Source organism: Trachemys scripta, chromosome 4 (assembly GCF_013100865.1).
Source record: "Trachemys scripta elegans isolate TJP31775 chromosome 4, CAS_Tse_1.0, whole genome shotgun sequence".
Taxonomy (NCBI): Eukaryota; Metazoa; Chordata; order Testudines; family Emydidae; genus Trachemys; species Trachemys scripta.
Window position 1 is genome coordinate 56,890,451 of NC_048301.1, and position 18,829 is coordinate 56,909,279.

The 18,829-nt window shown below is 39.8% G+C and overlaps 1 protein-coding gene across 1 annotated transcript in view; it reads left to right on the forward strand.

Moving 5' to 3' along the window:
- RYR3 (ryanodine receptor 3) overlaps nucleotides 1-18,829 on the forward strand; it is a 563,198-nt gene that overhangs the window by 150,258 nt on the left and 394,111 nt on the right. Inside the window, exons 11-13 of the mRNA XM_034768994.1 lie at nucleotides 4,184-4,277; nucleotides 11,704-11,778; nucleotides 12,108-12,264. Of these exons, the coding sequence (XP_034624885.1) occupies nucleotides 4,184-4,277; nucleotides 11,704-11,778; nucleotides 12,108-12,264 (326 nt within the window). The remainder of the gene's footprint in view (nucleotides 1-4,183; nucleotides 4,278-11,703; nucleotides 11,779-12,107; nucleotides 12,265-18,829) is intronic.

An 18,829-nucleotide genomic window follows, 5' to 3' on the forward strand; every position in this document is an offset into this window, starting at 1 on the left:
ATGTGTCAGTATATAATGCCTGCATCTGTAACTTTCACTCTATGCATCCGAAGGAGTGAGGTTTTTACTCACGAAAGCTCATGCCCAAATAAATCTGTTAGTCTTTAAGGTGCCACCAGACTCCTTGTTGTTTTTGTAGATACAGACTAACACGGCTACCCCCTGATACTGAACGCCTATTAGAGAGAGTCTGTTTTGCAGTCTGAGCATGTACTAAAAAAAAAAAGATGAATGGAAATAATCTCATAAAATCATGCTTTATGTGTAAGGATCGTGATAAACTCAAGACGGACAGCTGCAGGGGCAGAGTAGAAAACAGTCTCAGAGGCTTAAAAGGCCCTCCTCCTTATCAACTGAGGAGGGGTAACTACAGGTCAATCAGGTTCAGCTGAGAAGGGGCTACCAGAGAATCAATTAGGATCAGCTGGAAGGGAGTTACCTGAGGTCAATTAGGATCAGCTGATTCCAACTAAGGGCTGCCTGAGACCTTTTTAAACCCTCCCCTGTTGGGAGGAGGGAAAAGGCGAGAGAGAGGAGGAGTCCTGCTGCCAGTAGGTCAGGAGCAGCAAGACAGGGAGCCTCTCCAGGAGGGGAGGATGCATTCCCTCCAATAAGGGAGAAAAACAAGCTAAAAAGACTGGTGGAGAGAAGGAAGGGACTTCCCCTGTGCTACCAAGAGGGACTATTTTACCCAAGGCCGTCTCGCCAAGGCAAAAAGCAGACGAGGCTGGTGAGCCTGAGAAGGTGCCCTGTCACAGGATGTTGTGGACTAATTATAAAATATGGCATTAACTTTCAATGGCTCAGTTAATGCTTTATTAGTATTGTTAATTTTATAGCAAAAATTTTCTATCAAAAAGGTTATTTTCCAGTATTTTGGAAAAGAGTATACTTGATATCAGAATAAGTGGGCCAGATTTTCAAACGTGGCTTCAATTATTTCTGTATGCATCTTTGCCCATTAGTTATTCAGGCATAATCACTTGCATCTCTAAGTGTGAGAAATTCTGGTCCTAGGTTTATCTTTTGTTCACAAAGGTGTGCATACATTTCAGGTTTGTTAATACCTCAGTGTAGTATGGATATCTGGATTACACATGCAAATATCTGTATGTTTGTGTAAACCTCCGATGTGTCCAGTTATTTAATTATGCACTTTTACATTCACCTGTTTGAAAATTTGCATTTCTATCATTTGCATATGAGGGTGCATATACACAGCAAGCCTATAGCACCTGTCTATCGGTAGTGTTAGAAAAATGTACATGCAGGCAGGTGCACCTATTTAAACGGAGGTCACATTTTTAAAACTTGGCCATTTACATATCGAAATCAATATATCACATGTAGCATCAATCTATCTTTGGGTCACTACTATCAAGTTATTCAAGGCTTTCTTTCTGGTGTTCCAGAGTTTTCTTATTGATTCTTCTTACAAAGATATCCTTTCAAATCCTGATGAAACAGGGATCTGCAAATGCCTACTCATCTTAAATGCAAAAATATGGGGTCTCTCTAGCTTCTTTATGTTAGATAAAAAGGCTAGCGCTGCTTATAGGAGACCTAAAAGTCTCTCATCTATCCAGGAAGAACTCTCCTGGTGCAGACACTGTGGAGAGTGTCATAAGGAGTATGGGGATAAACTGGACGAACTGGAACTATTAGTATATACGCTAAATTGTGACTTAATTGGTGCTACACAGACTTGGTGGGATCAATATCGTGACTGCTATAAGTATTATAGCTTGTCCAAGAAGGACAAGCAGGAAGAAGGGAGGAGGTGTTGCATGATACATCAAGAATATATATACTTTTGCAAAGTGGAGGAAGGAACCAGTGGGCGAGCCAGTTCAGACTTGTATCTGTCCAGCAGGGTGGAATTGGTTGCAAATCGAAAGGTTGAAGGCAATTTGGTAAACATGATCAAGCAATGATAGATTTCATGATTCCAAAAAAAAAAAAAAAAAAAAAAGGAAGGAGTGAAAGCAGCAAAATAAGGAGAATGGATTTCACAAAAGCAGACTTTAACAAACTCAGAGAACTGGTAGGTAAGGTTATATAGGAAGAAAATCTAAGGGATAAAAAAAGTTCAGGAATGCTGGCAGTTTCTCAAGGAGATAGTATTAAAGGCAAAACTGCAAACTATCCCGATGCAAAGAAAAGATAGGAAGAATAATAAGAGGGCCAGTGTGGCTCCATCAGGATCATTTTAATGACCTGAAAATCAAAAAAGAATCCTACAAAATGTGGAAACAAGGATGAATGGCTAAGGATGAGTAAAGAAGAATAGCACAATCATGTAAGGACAAAATCAGAAAGGAGGGATAGCTCAGTGGTTTGAGCATTGGCCTGCTAAACCCAGGGTTGTGAGTTCAATCCTTCAGGGGGCCACTTGAGGATCTGGGGCAAAATCAGTACTTGGTCCTGCTAGTGAAGGCAGGGGGCTGGACTCAATGACCTTTCAAGGTCCCTTCCAGTTCTAGGAGATGGGATATCTCCATTAATTTCTAAATTTCTATAAGTTACACCTAGCAAAGGACATAAAAGGCAAGAAGTAGAGGTTCTTTAATATGTTAGGAGCAAGAGAAAGATGAAGGAAAGTGTAGATATTCTGCATTGCGGGGAAGGAGAGCTAATAATGACATCAAGAAGGCTCAGGTGTTTAATGCCTATTTTGCTTCAGGGTTCACTAAAAATGTGAATGTTGACGAGATACTCAACACAGTATTAACAAGGAGGAAGGAACACAGGCAAAATAGGGGAAAACAGGTTAAAGAATATTTAGATAAGTAAAATATATTCACATCAGCAGGGTCTGATGAAATTCACCCTAGGGTACTTAAGGAACTAGCTGAAACAATCTTGGAACCATTAGCAATTATCTGAAAACTCATGCGGCCTGAGAGGACTGGAGAAGGGCAAACTGTACCTGTGGTTAAAAAGGGGAACAAAAAGATGAGTCAACCTAACTTTGTTACCTGGAAAGATACAGGAACAAATTATTAAGCAATAGGTTTATAAGGAATAGCCAGTTTGGATTTGTCAAGAACATGCCAAACCAACCTAATTTCCTTCTCTGACCGGGTGAGTGGCCTAGTGGATGGGGGGGAAGCAGTAGATCTGATATAGCTTGATCTTAGTAAGGCTTTTGACACAGCCCCAAATGAAACTCTCATAAGCAAACAAGATGAAATTTCTGGAAGGTGGGTGCAAAACTGGTTAAAAGATCATTCTCAGAGTAGATATCAATGATTCACTGTCAAACAAACCCAGGCGGGGGACCTGTAATCTGAGCCCCACCAGTGAGGGCTTCAGCCCTGGGTGGTGGAGCTCTGGCTTCATCTTCGGTCCCGAGCCTGGGCCCTAGCAAGTCTTACGCAAGCCGTGACAACCCTATTAAAACAGGGTCGCAACCCACTTTGGGGTCCCGACCCACAGTTTGAGAACTGCTGCTCTAACCTTTCCCCCATTTTTTCTGGTGTGTTCTTTTTAAAAAACTAAAAAGCACAGATTTGACTGGTGACGTTAGAACAGTTCACAGTAAGATGTTGATTAATCATGTTTCTTCTTTTGTGCTGTGTGGCAAACTGCCTACATTTGACCTGCAGTCTTTGTGTTAAATGGGTTGGAAAGAGCCTCCATTAAAATCTAAATCTACAGAATAGCTAAGTGTTTTTCTCTGCCCCAATCACCTTCTATTGCTATGCAGTTTTGATTTTGACACACATTATAAATGTCAAAACGGGCTGATAGCTTCACTTAACAAGACATTTTGTATGGTAGACATTTAAATTTCAATAATTTAGAACACTCACTTCTATCTCAAAACTATAGTAGTATGCATTTGACTACGCTTTTGCTTCAAAATGCCACTCAAAACAATAGTAATTATGGAAGCTTTAATTTCCACTTGCCTATCTCTGAATCCTAATTTAGCTCTTAAATGTCTGGGATACTTTATTTTCTTTTTCATCTTCAGTTTCAATGCAGACTTTTTTTGTTGAAAACAATATCATACTAACGTAATACATTTGATGTCATACAAATTATTGTATGTACTTATTTAATTTCACTGCTGATAAAATACTGACTAAATCCAGGTTTTACAACTGTGGACTTCACAAATATTATTGCTTTTATCAATGTTTCCATAAGTTAATTAGGTAATATGATTCTTTTCCAGGATATCTACTTGGTGGGCATGTAGTACGTTTTTTTCATGGCCATGATGAGTGTTTGACAATCCCATCTACAGACCAGAGTGATTCCCAGCAGAAGTGAGTGAGCATGGATTTTTAAACATTTTTTTCCCCCTGAAAATCGAAGTGCAGCTTCACTTGTCAGTAAATTTTTTTTCTCAGTATTTTCTTTGTGTGAGTAAATATAAAACTGTAAAGTGTGTGTGTGCGCACAAACACGCAGAACTTTTATACAATTTCTGAATGCCTGGTACTGATAGTGGGGCAAACTTTGACCTCCATAATACTCTTACAATCTCACTGAGGTTAGTGGGGTTGCACTGGTGTAAATAATGGCACAATTTTGTTCAGTATGTAGAGAAATCACAGGGACTAATTTTCTTGCTATTATTTCACTAAAAACATGAAAATGTGTCGTGCAGTCATTAGGCTTCTTCTTATCTTATGTATGTGTCTCTCTCTCACTTTATTTTTAAATATATGTTTGGCAAGTGTCTAATACTCCCCAGTGTTCCTGCTTCAACAGGCAGCTTTATATGCGTTCTGAAAACACTGTATAAATACAGTGGTACAATTGAAAAAGTTATTATTTATGTTAATGAAGCAAGACCAGCTCATTACAAATTGGTATTTCAAGAACAGGAGAAATTCCCATCTGACTAGGAATGCCATCTGGAATAGTTTTTGAAGTTTACCCACAGCAGTGATATAATGTACTGAGATTTGTTTGGAGTTGCATTGCCATCATCAGGATTTCAGAAAAAATAAACATTAGTATCCAGTTTGAACTGCTTTATGTTCAGAACAATCACACATAGATTCTACAAAACAAAATAAATTTGAAAAATAGGAACAGATGTAGGAAAAAAGAGAGTCAGCAAAATTAATTAGTAAGAACTACATAAGAGAGACTGAAAATCACTTTGGTCCACAGTACATTGCTTGTAGAAAAGGGTTTTGAGTATTACAGTCCACTTGCTCAACCTATTCCAGACAACCTGAAATTCCTGTGTTACTATTAATAGAACTGACCCTTTGTGACAGCCCAGTGCACATTCTTCCTGCCTGATCAAAACATAGGGGTCTGAGAGCTGCATCTCTGTGTGTTGCTGCAACAGTCTCAATGATGTTGATAATTCCTTGTTCAAACACACACAGCAAATCCCCCCCCGCCCCCCCCCCCACAACCCCAAACAAACAACAGTGAGGGTGTGGTGGGGAACAACCAAACGCCTGACTGAACATCAGGGATGAGAAAAAAATGCATCAGTGGAAAAATGACTGATCCTTGAGATTTTTTTACTACATTATACAATATTCTGCAAATTCTAAAATTTCAGTAAAAAGAAAATTGTATATTTTTTTCATTGTCAAGAATAATAGAAGGGCTACTTCTCTGATAATCCAATCTTGCATAAAATGTCGGTAAGCAAGAAACAACAGCACAATGTGATCCTTGTTCTTCTCAGATCCCATTCACCTATATGTGTGAACTTCACAGCCTAATTAGAACTAGTTAAATGCTATCATTATTAAGCAAAGAAAATTTCATTTTTTTCCCCTAAGATGCAAGCAAATGAAGTGCATAAATAATATCTTCATGTTGCTGTTAAAATCACAAAACAGGTCAAGTAATATTTTGGGGATTTGGCTTTGTGTGGGTAGACAGAATACAGGTTTGTGCTTAGCAATATACTGTAAAAAGTATAATCTGTAAAAATCAACAGAGAGTCCTGTGGCACCTTATAGACTAACAGACGTATTGGAGCATAAGCTTTCATGGGTCAAACATGCGTCTGACGAAGTGGGTCTTCACCCACGAAAGCTTATGCTCCAATACGTCTGTTAGTCTATAAAGTGCCACAGGACTCTTTGTTGTTTTTTGTTCTGATGCTGTAAGGGAAAGCTCTCGGGTCTCACATGTTTAGTGTAAGTTAAAGGAGAAATCACAAGTGTGAGGACAATATTCAAACTCAATGGAGTTGGGATCCTATGTTGTGGTGAGAATACTTTACTTAACTATTTATTCCACCTCGCATACCTCTTTGTCAATTTTTTTTTCATTTATTGTCATTTAGGAAATGATAGATATTCAAGTTGCTTACAGACCTTTAAAGACTGCTGATAAACAATGCTTAAATACAGCTCTCCAAGTGCATCTTGGGACAGATACTGTTGAAGCACACTATTCATCACACTGCTCACATTATTTTTAACATGGTAGCACATAGTTTTTGCCTCAGATTTATTAGGAATGCTTTGGGAAGACAGCATCAGGGAAATTATCATCTCATTTTTTTTGTTAATGGAATGGTTATGTTTAAAGAACAGTTATGTTCAGAAAAGTGATTATGTAAAAATGGCACGTTCTTATTCAGCAGGTCTAATTCGTGTGTGTTCTCTATTCTTTCTGCTTTTACTAGTGGCCAAAAGTTTGCTACTCTTTTATCTTGTTTAGAACTACAGAGCCTACACTGTTGTAAGAAAACGAGCTTGACTGATTTCTAGCTTGTACCTAATCAGTGGTAGTATAAACCAGTTTCCAGTTGCATGGTCAAGTTCTGTCCTCAGTTGCACTTGTGGAAATTTCATCTGAGTTGGTTTGAATGCTGTGACTGTGGACAGAATTGGATCTGCAGAATCTTTATTGCAAGTGAAAATGCACACAAAGATCACAAGTTGAGTGTGCAGGCCTGACAGTTGGGCAAATAAAAACAATAGTAAACAGATTCAATGTGAAAATCATAGGATACAATAATTATATGGTTCCCACAATGCCAATTTAGTCACATTTCTGAATATAACTTCAGTTTAAAAGATATTATCTAGTCAATGGGATGTAACTTGTACACGGGTTTATAATATTTTAACAGGCTTGTCAGAGCAGGAATTCTGTAGACTTAGGGGTAGTTAAACTACTTTGCTGCATACTCTGTTGTAAAACAGAAAACTAAATGTAAATAAAGAAAAAGTCCATCCCCCCTTAAGGGCTGAGCAGGTCTTCCCTCTGCAAAGGTAAATGGAATAAGATTTGGTTTGCGTAAGCAATTTTCTGAGCATCACTCCTGTCGTTTCATCCAAGCACCAGAAGTGTTGTAATATTTACCATTGCAGTGTAAAGGCCAGCTTGACCCTGGAAGTCAGTAATCTTAAAAGATAAATATTCCTAAAACAAACCAGTCTGAACTGCCCTGTTAAATAATACTTTGTAAAATGGAAACCAAATCATGTTACAAGGATCAAATTTGAATTTGACTGTCAAACTTTCAGATTTTTAATCTTCTAACCAAGTGGACCCGTCATGAGGTCTTTTTGTTCCACTATTCTAGGTCTGTCAATTTTAACCCCTCTGTGATTTTTTTGGAATAGTTTCAATCATTCATATTAATAAAGGAAACACTTCTGCTGTTTGGTGTGGTCCTTTGAACAAATACAAATTATTGACTACACTCTTGCATTTCTTACGCTTTCCTGTTGCCTTCTCCCACTTGAGAATGAAAGAAAAAAACAAACCACACAGATTACCTTCCACAAGTGTGTGAAAGCTACAAAAGAATCAGTAACTGGAAATTTTAATTGACACACTTAGGACTTGATATGAATCAAGCATTAATGTTGAGTAGTCCCTTAATTCTCATACTCCCTCTTTCAGAACTCTCATAATTAACATACTTAATCAATTGTTAATTTGTTGATGTTTTAAAAACAATTAAATATACCTTAAAATAAAGATGATAAAGACTAGGGGTATGTCTACGCTACGGGATTAATCCGAATTTATATAATTCGAATTTTGGAAACAGATTGTATAAAGTCAAATGTATGCGGCCACACTAAGCACATTAATTCGGCGGTGTGCGTCCATGTACCGGGGCTAACGTTGATTTCTGGAGCGTTGCACTGTGGGTAGTTATCCCATAGGTATCCCATAGTTCCCACAGTCTCCCCCGCCCATTGGAATTCTGGGTTGAGATCCCAGTGCCTGATGGGGCAAAAAACATTGTCGCAGGTGGTTCTGGGTACAGCCTCACCCCTCCCTCCATGAAAGCAACAGCAGACAACCATTTTGCGCCTTTTTTCCTGGCTGAACACTGCAGACTCCATACCACGGCAAGCATGGAGCCAGCTCGGCTCAAGACAGCAGTCATGAACATTGTAAACACCTCGCACGTTCTCGTGCAGTTTATGCTGAACCAGGACCAGAAAAACAAGGCAAGGAGGAGGCAGCGACAGCAGTGCAGCAACAAGAGTGATGGGGACATGGACATGGACGCAGAATTCTCTCAAACCGCGGGCCCCGGTGCTTTGGAAATCATGTTGTTAATGGGGCAGGTTCTATCCGTGGAACGCCGATTCTGGGCCTGGGAAACAAGCACAGACTGGTGGGACCGCATAGTGTTGCAGGTCTGGGACGATTCCCAGTGGCTGCGGAACTTTCACATGCGTAAGGGCACTTTCATGGAACTTTGTGACTAGCTGTCCCCTGCCCTGAAGCGCCAGAATACCAAGATGAGAGCAGCCCTCACAGTTGAGAAGCGAGTGGTGATAGCCCTATGGAAGCTTGCAATGCCAGACAGCTACCGGTCAGTCGGGAATCAATTTGGAGTGGGCAAATCTACTGTGGGGGCTGCTGTGATGCAAATAGCCAAAGCAAACACTGAGCTGCTGCTACGAAAGGTAGTGACTCTGGGAAATGTGCAGGCTATAGTGGATGGCTTTGCTGCAATGGGATTCCCTAACTGTGGTGGGGCGATAGATGGAACCCATATCCCTATCTTGGCACCGGAGCACCAGGGTACCCAGTACATAAACCGCAAGGGGTACTTTTCAATGGTGCTGCAAGCACTTGTGGATCACAAGGGACATTTCATCAACATCAACCTGGGCTGGCCGGGAAGGGTTCATGACGCTCGCGTCTTCAGGAACACTAGTCTGTTTAAACGGCTGCAGCAAGGGACTTACTTCCCGGACCAGAAAATAACCGTTGGGGATGTTGAAATGCCAATAGTTAGGCTGGGTCCCCAAGAATACTCCTTAATGCCATGGCTCATGAAGCCATACACAGGCAGCCTGGACAGGAGTCAGGAGTTGTTCAACTACAGGCTGAGCAAGTGCAGAATGGTGGTAGAATGTGCATTTGGCCATTTAAAAAGTCGCTGGAGATCGCTACTGACTCCATCTGACCTCAGCCAAACCAATATCCCCATTGTTATTGCTGCTTGCTGTACGCTCCACAATCTCTGTGAAAGTAAGGGGGAGACCTTTATGGTGGGGTGGGAGGCTGAGGCAAATCGCCTGGCTGCTGGTTACGTGCAGGGAGGATTGGGAGGGTACTTCAGTCAGGCTGAGAAAAAGATCCTGGCTGTTAGGGAGAACGGAGTGCTGTGTGCTCTCCACAAGTTCGTCCTCCTCCTCCTCCTCCTTCTCTTCCCCATCTGCAGAATCCTCAGGTGTAGCTGATGAGATTACCCCCACTTCAGAATCCACAGTCAGAGGTGGGGTAGTGGTGGCGGCCCCCCCTAGAACTGCATGCAGCTCGGTGTAGAAGCGGCATGTCCGCGGCTCTGACCCGGAGTGACCGTTTGCCTCCTTTGTTTTTTGATAGGCTTGTCTGAGCTCCTTGACTTTCACACGGCACTGATCTGAGTCCCTATTGTGGCCTCTCTCCATCATGCCCTTGGAGATTTTTTTCAAAAGTTTTGGCATTTCGTCTTTTCGAACGAAGTTCTGCTAGCACTGAATCCTTTCTCCATATAGCGATCAGATCCAGTACCTCTCGTATGGTCCATGCTGGTGCTCTTTTTCGATTATCGGCCTGCATGGTTACCTATGCTGATGAGCTATCTGTGGTCACCTGTGCTCTCCACGCTGGGCAAACAGGAAATAAAATTCAAATGTTCGCGGGGCTTTTCCTGTCTACCTGGCCAGTGCATCCGAGTTCAGATTGCTGTCCAGAGCGGTCACAATGGTGCACTGTGGGATAGCTCCCGGAGGCCAATACCATCGAATTGCGGCCACACTAATCCTAATTCGAAATGACAATATCGATTTTGGCGCTACTCCGCTCGTCGGGGTGGAGTACAGAAATTGATTTTAAGAGCCCTTTATTTTGAAATAAATGGCTTCGTTGTGTGGACGGGTGCAGGGTTAAAGCGATTTAACACTGCTAAATCCAAATTAAAGTCATAGTGTAGACCAGGCCTAAGGCATAAGCCTTAAATAAGTCATCTTCCAGCACAGCAGAATGATATTTGAATACAGTGCTTTGTTACTCCATATACCATAAGTATACACACAGTAATAATTGCATAAATCTTTCCTGAGAGCCCAATCATTGACTGGAAAAAAGGAAATATAGCAATGACCACCATCAAATTCCAAAAATAATATCTTTAGTAAATCTGCGGGTGCAAATTGAAGTGCTGATACTTACCTTTTCAGTCTTATGTGGCTAGTTTTACCTACCTGAGGGACTGCCTCTTACCCCATGCACCAGCACAGCATTTGAGAACAGCTGATGCCTTTAAGATAACAGTCCTGATATTTGAGAGCTTAGAGGCTGGTGACAGGGAATGGAGGGACTTAACTCGGGAATTCATTAGCCCCTGTTGATTTGGCAGAACCTGAATCAGTTGACCTTCAAGGGATAGTATGAAGCCAAACTGTTTACTTCATACCTTTTCCTGAATGGTTGGACAGGGGCTATTGGTGTTATGTTTATCTTTCATTTGAGATAGTCTATCTTTTTAAAATTATTGTATTGTTCTTAACTCCTTAAATTAAGTGTTTTTGTGAGGGCTATTTATTCAACATTTTTCTTTCATATTTTTAGGCAGTGTTTCCCTTTAGTAAATGCAAGGGCTGAGTCTTTCTAGCAATAAAAATGCAATATTCATACAGATAGCATTGTAATAACTGTCTCACAACATATAATTGGAATTACAGTACATTAAAGTACTTTTATTTGTGAGTATGTACAGATTATATGTACCATCTCTGAAATGCAGATATTGGTCTAGAAATGAATTTCAAACCCTGAAATTGATATTCTGATTACCCAGGTCGCTGTAAGTTACAGCTCCTGAATGTGTTCAGTTATCTGTAATTATGTTTACTATTGTACTTCTATATACATACAGCCTTATTAATTTATACTTGTGACTGGGGAACTCTATGAATTAGAGATATTTGTGAACAATCAAGTGACATAAAATTGATCTGGTGTTTTTGAAGTTCGAACATTTTTTATCAGCACCTAAGAAGGAGGTAGCTGAGGAAAGAGAGATACTGTTCTATAGTCGCTACAAATTTAACAACAACAAAAATCAGATGGTTATGGATCAACTTAAACTCTTACATAGACAGTGCAGTTGATGAGTAGGAATCTGGTCTCCATTTGCTTCCACTTAACGTGGCTGGAAAAACTGTTCGGTAATGTAATAAGTTATAAAATCCTTGTATTATAAGTAACCACAAGGAGATGATCTTTTCAATCTGTCTGCAGGAGGGTATTGTATGAAACAGGAGGAGCTGGTGTTCGTGCAAGATCCTTGTGGAGAGTGGAACCCCTTCGTATAAGGTACTGTAATTTTGGGTCAGTGTTGTTTGTAGCTCCCACTAAATTACTAGGAGTTTGATCAGATCTTCTGCTATGGATTATCTAGAGGTATAGCTTGATTTAAATATTTTCCCCTGCTACTTGACTTATTTTAGTCCATCTATTAATATTAATAAAAAGAAATCTGTAATAATACAAAGGTGCAGAGAAATATTGAAAATATGATATCTAGGCAGAATTGTTTGTGAATATGATGTTTTTTTAGAATTTTCAGCAGGTCTTTTAAGCTCAAAGTGGAAATGTTCTTTTCATGTAATTTGGAGATTAATCTTTGCTATCTGTTTGTTTAGTTGGAGTGGCAGTTACATCAAGTGGGGACAACCTTTCCGCCTTCGACACATTACAACAGGACAGTACTTGGCACTTACTGAAGAACAAGGTCTTTCACTTTTAGACAGAGGGAAATCAGACACAAAATCTACTTCCTTTTGTTTTAGAGCATCAAAGGTAAATAATTATGAAGCTCTCAAATGCTAGATCAAAATAGGTTCCAGCATCTTAGAGAATTATTTAAAGGAAGAAGCAATTGACAGTGATTTTGAATACAAATACAGGAATAAGTAACTCTGGTTGAAGATGGTAGTGTGTTTTTTGCATCTTAAAAATTTGACACTATGTTGAACAAACTGAGATTAAAAAATTATTGGAAAAAATTATTAACAGGCAAAAAAGATGACAGACTATCTTTAGATAGAATTATTCTAGAGATGATATGATCATAGAACCATTTAAATTGGAAGGAACCTCATTAAGAGAGTCATTCTTACTGTGTATCATGGTAGGATTAATTTCACTGGGACAAATTCTGCCCTGGTTCTCACTTTAGGTAGTCATATAGATAGTAGTGGCATCGCAAGTGAAGCATTTCAACCCAGGTACCTAGTTGGTCAGTCTCTAAACCACAGGTTCTCAAACTGTGACCTATAGTGAGCTGCTAACTAATCATGTGGCGCTAGCATTTTTCCTCATTTCCAGTTGAGAAAAACAGTACAGATGGGAGAGGGAGAGGAGATGAAAAACAGAAGTAGGCAGTGTGATTAACTGATTTCCAGAAGGTCAAACATTTATTATTCCAAGGAGAGCTAAAAATACATAAATACTTTCCTGATACTACTTTTTAATATAAGCAATTGTTGTAGTTGCCACAATGATGATGTGATTGGAAATGGGAGGCCAAGTGGTCTATGTGATCATGAAGATGCATGAGGGAATTTCTCTGTTAGGTGTGATCTGAACTATGAAAAAAATAGTAGTTTGAGAACCTCTTCCCTAAACCATCCTTGATAGACAGAAAGCTGCTGTCATATTAAGGCAGATACTGCTTTTTTAAAAAAACATGAGAACAGTGTTTTTGACCAATGGAGTCAGACTAACAGGTTAGCAGGGAATTAGCCTGTCCTCCGATCACTGGATATTTGGCTAAGTAAATTTCCAGCCCCTTCTGGTATATAGAGGCTATGCAATGTGAATTGCATTTATGATATTGCCCACACTGCGTATCAAGTGGTGGGGGATTTTGTCCAGTGGACAGCAAAGGTGAGTTGCCCCCTTTAATTGCAGCAGGGCTTGTCTGGCAGGCTGGTAGTAAGGAGGTAAAGAGGCAGGAAGCAGTACAGCCAGACCAGGTTGGGGGTGGGGGAAGGGGAGGGACACTACACTCCACCACCTGACTGAAGGTGGGAGGTATTTGTATCTAGAGCAGTTCTGGGACCATGTTAGTGGTAAATGATTTAAAGGAGGAATCCTTTAAAAGAGCAAAGAAAGGGGGTTTGGGGCTTCTATGATTAGTACGGCAGGGAGTCAACCCTCCCCCTTCTTTATATCCCCCCTTACGCTTATATGAGAGGAGTGGGGGTTCCAGCATTGGGATGTGTGGGACCAGGACTGGAAAATGGAAGGTTTGACAGCAGCACCCCAAGTATATGGAATTACCTGCACTGTATCATTTTAGCTCCCAGGTACACCCAGATATTTAAATATAAAGTTGCAATAATTAAAACCACATACAAGGCCTCCTGTCCTCCTCCCGGCATAGTCGGACAGTGCAGCAGGATATGTGGTCTAGCCTCAGGTATTTCCAGTACTGACAATGCTGCAATTTACTGTGGCAACTTCACCCACTGCATAACTCCTTGAAGTATCTGCTATCTTTTAGCCTGTATTTTCCCAGATATATTCTTTAATACTATGATTGAGACATTTTGAACACTTGACAATCACCTTAGATAAGTAAATACTTGAAGTTAGCCTCCATATCCACAGTCTTTCCTATAGTAAGTATGGGGAAGCTCAAGGGAATGTTGCAGATACTGAGGTAACCTTACCTATTAGTTCTTATTCTATACTTTTTGATAAGTAAGAATAATAATTTCTGAGCTCCTTATAAATACCCCTTTGTGTTTTTTATAGACAGGTATCATGTCTCCCCTTCAGGTTTATTTTTTTCTGAATAAATAAGCCCTTTTCTCTTAACCTTGCCTCACATTACCATCACTGTTATTATTTAGGCTTCTGTCCTCTGAACTGCATTCCTCCTGGTCTGGGAGCCTGTTTAGGACTTTTCTTCTCTCCCAGCTTTGCACATTCACAATGCACTTCATTTCCACTAACTCAATTGCTTTTACACAAGCATCTCTAATACTAGGAATAATTTTTTAAAATGTGAATTCATATTAGATTCTTTCTGAATGTGTCCATATAGAAATAGAGCAAAGATGAAGAAGTCTGGGCCTTATAGAAAAATTAAATTAATATATAAATGTTGTGAGAGAATTTTGTAGGCAACTGTACTGCTTTAAGTGAAGATGACTGAAAAGATATTAATGACAGATACACTAACAAGTTTATCTGTTTTCTGTGGCCATTATGAATAACATTTTCAAACGTATCATTTCCTGCAGCCCTACTTTGTCCTGATTTTTTTCTGAGGTATTGAGCATCCATAACTCCCACAGAAGTTAATGAGAACTTCAGGTGCCCAGCAGTTTTAAAATCAGACTATTATTTAAGTTCTGAATATGGATTTAGGGGCCCACTTTTGAGCACCTAAGTTTTAAAATGTCAGCCTATATATTTTAAGGGAAATATTCTATTGTGACTGGAGAGGCAACAGTTTCCCTACAGCTAGTGGGTGGAATCCTGTTTTGAGATGGGATGTTCCCATTCTAGCACAGTACTTACTCTGCTAAGCTGAGCTCAGCTGCCATTTATAAGACTTTCTGAGCACAACTATAGAAGAACTAGGATTAATTTGAAAATAATATTTTTGTTTCTTTTTTATTTTTTTTTTAATATTTCAGAGTTCATATTTTATACTTCAGGTTTTATTTTCTTAACAGTATATAAAGATAAAAATAAATTATTAACATCAGAGTCAAAATAAATAACATTCTAATGCATTTAAAAGTAACAGATGACTCACACAGTAGAATTTGGCTACGTTTCTACATATCTGCCAGGGTGTAGCTATCTTTGGGGATTAAAATGGCATTAGGATGCTGTAATAGTTTAACAGTTATCATAAAGCTTAATTCATTTTTGGTAGAAGATAATGAAATAGGTACTTTAGATTTCTTTTTATATGATAGTTTCCAAATGTTCAAATTAGAAAGTAGATTTCAAGCTTTGTATTTTCTGACTTCAGGGACATGGAGCTATAGGACTGAAGTATTCAGCAGCAGCAATAAATAGGCATTGACAAGGTGCACCCAGAGGCTTAGTGAGCTGGCTTGATCATGCTATTCTTTTTATAATCCTGGACTGCAGGCCTCTGCTTTTGTCAAGTCACTTTAACTTTTGCCAAGTACTGTTAATAAAGGGAGAAATGGAGCAGGTGAAGATACCATTTTAATTATTGTCTAATCTACCTAATCATTTTTACGGATGGGTGAACTTAACCCTAAGGACCTTTCCTTACTGCTCTTTACAGAAGGACTACAGATGAGTCAACATAGCTCCAATCACATTCCTGTCTCTCCCTTCATAACACAAGCCTCTCCTCTGTCACCACTCACGGTACTGCTCCACTCTAGGAAGTGAGAATACCCAACTTTCCCTTAGTCTATTCCCCAGATTTTTGAAAGAATTTGCCCCTCCTTCCAATATACTGACTGCATCATACAGCTTACCCTCCTCCATTCTGTCAGCCTTCCCTCTCTACTCTTCCATTTGGTTAACTGCTGATTTTTTTCTTTGCCACCAGCCAGACCTCCTGGTGTGACTTGTTTTCCTCAGCCTGACTGGTTCCTGTCCTGAGGGAAGCAACCTGAGCACAGGTTATGAGGAGGGAAGAGAAGGGTGTTCCTTGCAGGGGGAAGTGCTTAGGCACTACCATGTGATGGGGTCTGTATAAATACTTAAAGAGAGACCAGGCTTTTGCCAAGAATCCTGACCTGTCTACCCTTTCAGCTTCTAGAAAACATCCCTCTTCCCTTGAGAGTGAAACCAAGTGGCTTAGCTGAAATCATAGGGAAACTGGCCAGCCTCCAAGGAACAAAACAGCTGGGGGCGTTACCTAGTGTCACAACTGTTAAAATAAGAATTGATCTAAAAAAGCCAAAATTCAAGTTGTGTATTTATGAGGTAGAAAAACTTTGTTTTGTGGCTTAATATCATTAACAAGGACACAGTTAGAGGGTCAGTATAACGTAATTTAATATTTTATTTTGATAGCTGATGTTGTATTAACATAGCTTGATTTCAACATCATAACATGCTCCCTTTAAGCTTGTACTGAAGTAGTTTTGTTTCCTTTGGCATAAGCTTCACAGAGTTAGTACTATAGTCCTTACAATGTTTAAAGTGCTGTGCAAACATGAAGCAATTAATCAGCTAATATTAATAATTGGCACCAAAATTATTTTATTTCATTTGTGACATTGTATTATACTCTCTTCAGAAGTTCATAACGTCATAATGTCCTCACCGTAAATATGCACTGAAATGAGATGAAATTTCATCTCATTTGGACATCATAGTACAATCTCCATAAACTTGATCTGACATTTTCCCATAGTTTTGACATTGTAATGGCATCCCCAAGGAGTATATGGTAATTTCATTTAATCTTGGCATTGCAATGCTGTCTATTCAGGCTTAAATTGACATTGAAATGTGGCAGCTCCATGCAAGTGAAAAGAGAATTAACATAGTTATGGCAAACATCATTAAATGCACTTCATGTTTAATAGCTATTTTTAATATCTCAATATCTTGACTTCAAAGAGGTAAGATAAAAAAAAATTCAAGTGCTGTTGTTATACTCAAGGACATAGGCTGTTTGGGCACTGGGATCAGAATAAACCTTCCAACCACAGACATGTGGTTTATGTTACAAAGGGAAAGAGACAGGATTTAACTTCAGTAAACACAAAGGGATTTTTTTTAAATCCAGGGTGCTGGACAAACACAGTTACTATAGCTCTTCCTGACTTTCTAGCTCCCAGATTGAGAAAAATAGCCTATGCTGTACAGTGTTACCACAAAGGGTCAGCTGATGTCCTGGCCTGGACTAAGTAATCATGCAGTGGATACAACACATTGCAATATATTAAGCAATGTGTATTGCATGAATTTGGAGGCAGACAGAAGGCTAGGTCTTCCCCCAGAGTTTCCAACATTGACCATTATCAGCGAGGTGATACTAGACTATATGGTCTATTGATATTGTCTAGTGTGGCAGTCAGGACAGGCTCCAGGGTTTTTGCCACCCCAAGCGGTAAAAAAAAAAAAAAAAAAGCCGCGATCGCAGTTGCGATCGGTGGCACTCCGGCGGCAGCTCCACCGTGCCGCTTTCTTCTTCAGCGGGAATTCGGCGGCAGGTGCTTCCATCCAAGAGGGACCCACTGCTGAATTGCCACCGAACAGCACGACTTGCCGCCCCTTCCCCTTGGCCGCCCCAAGCACCTGCTTGCTGGGCTGGTGCCTGGAGCTGGCCCTGGTGGCAGTTCTTACTTTGTCTTTCTCATTGTGAGTTTGAGCAAATCTGGGACCCTTACAAAACCATTCAGTTGATTTACTCAGCTCTGAGACCACTAATTCAGTGTGAAGTCCTCTTCCCAGCCCACCACCATCCTTAACTTCTCTGCTCTGACTTCTGGCGCACAGAGAAGAATGAGTCAGGCTTATCAATGTACCCAAAATATATAAATACCTATCTAGGTAGAACTCATGTTTGTTAAGGACCTGTTTTGTGGAAGGAATTAGGGAAGACAGTGAATGAAGGTTGCCTGTTGCCTAACCGTATGGGGAACAAGTGGAAACCCTGAGCCAGGCCTTGGTAAAGGACTCATCTTGATTTCCTGGGGCCTAATTTGGTATTGTCACAGAATTTTAGAGAGGACAAATACCTTGTGCTTCATCCTTGCATCACTGGAACATTAATAGTAAACATAATCTTAGTAACATTGGTGGGTCTGTCTGTGCCTGAAGTATTGACTGGCCTAACCCTGGTAACATTAGAAAGACTGTAAATATCAGAAATGCTCAGTCCACGTATTAATTTTTTTTAAAAGTCATAAAATTAAATGTCCAAGTTGCTGATGTCATCTGCAAGATTGCGTCTCCCCCCCCCCCCCCGAGTTAGATCCATAGGATCCATTTTGCCTGACACCAGAAATCAGATCTATATTTTGTGATTGGGGTGGGGGGGGGAGGTTGTCCTCATAAATAAATAAATATTGATGAAAAATTGTTTATAATTAACCTAGTGATTAATGTACCAATGAGTCTAAATGTGACTTTGGAAATACACACTCTCTGCCTCTAGATCTGAATATGCGGCATGATGGAATTGCTGGCTTAATCTATCTACAGCAACACTATCTGCTTTGCTACAATTGCATTCACAGAAGTATTAATACTTTTTTGATAAAGAGTGAAATGCTTTTAGTGAAATGCAGTAAGAGTGGGGGGCAATCTTGCAGATGACATTAGCAACTTGGACATTTAATCTTAAATCTGTTTAGTCCAAGTGTAAAAAAAAATAAAAATCTATTTTAAGAACTATACCGTA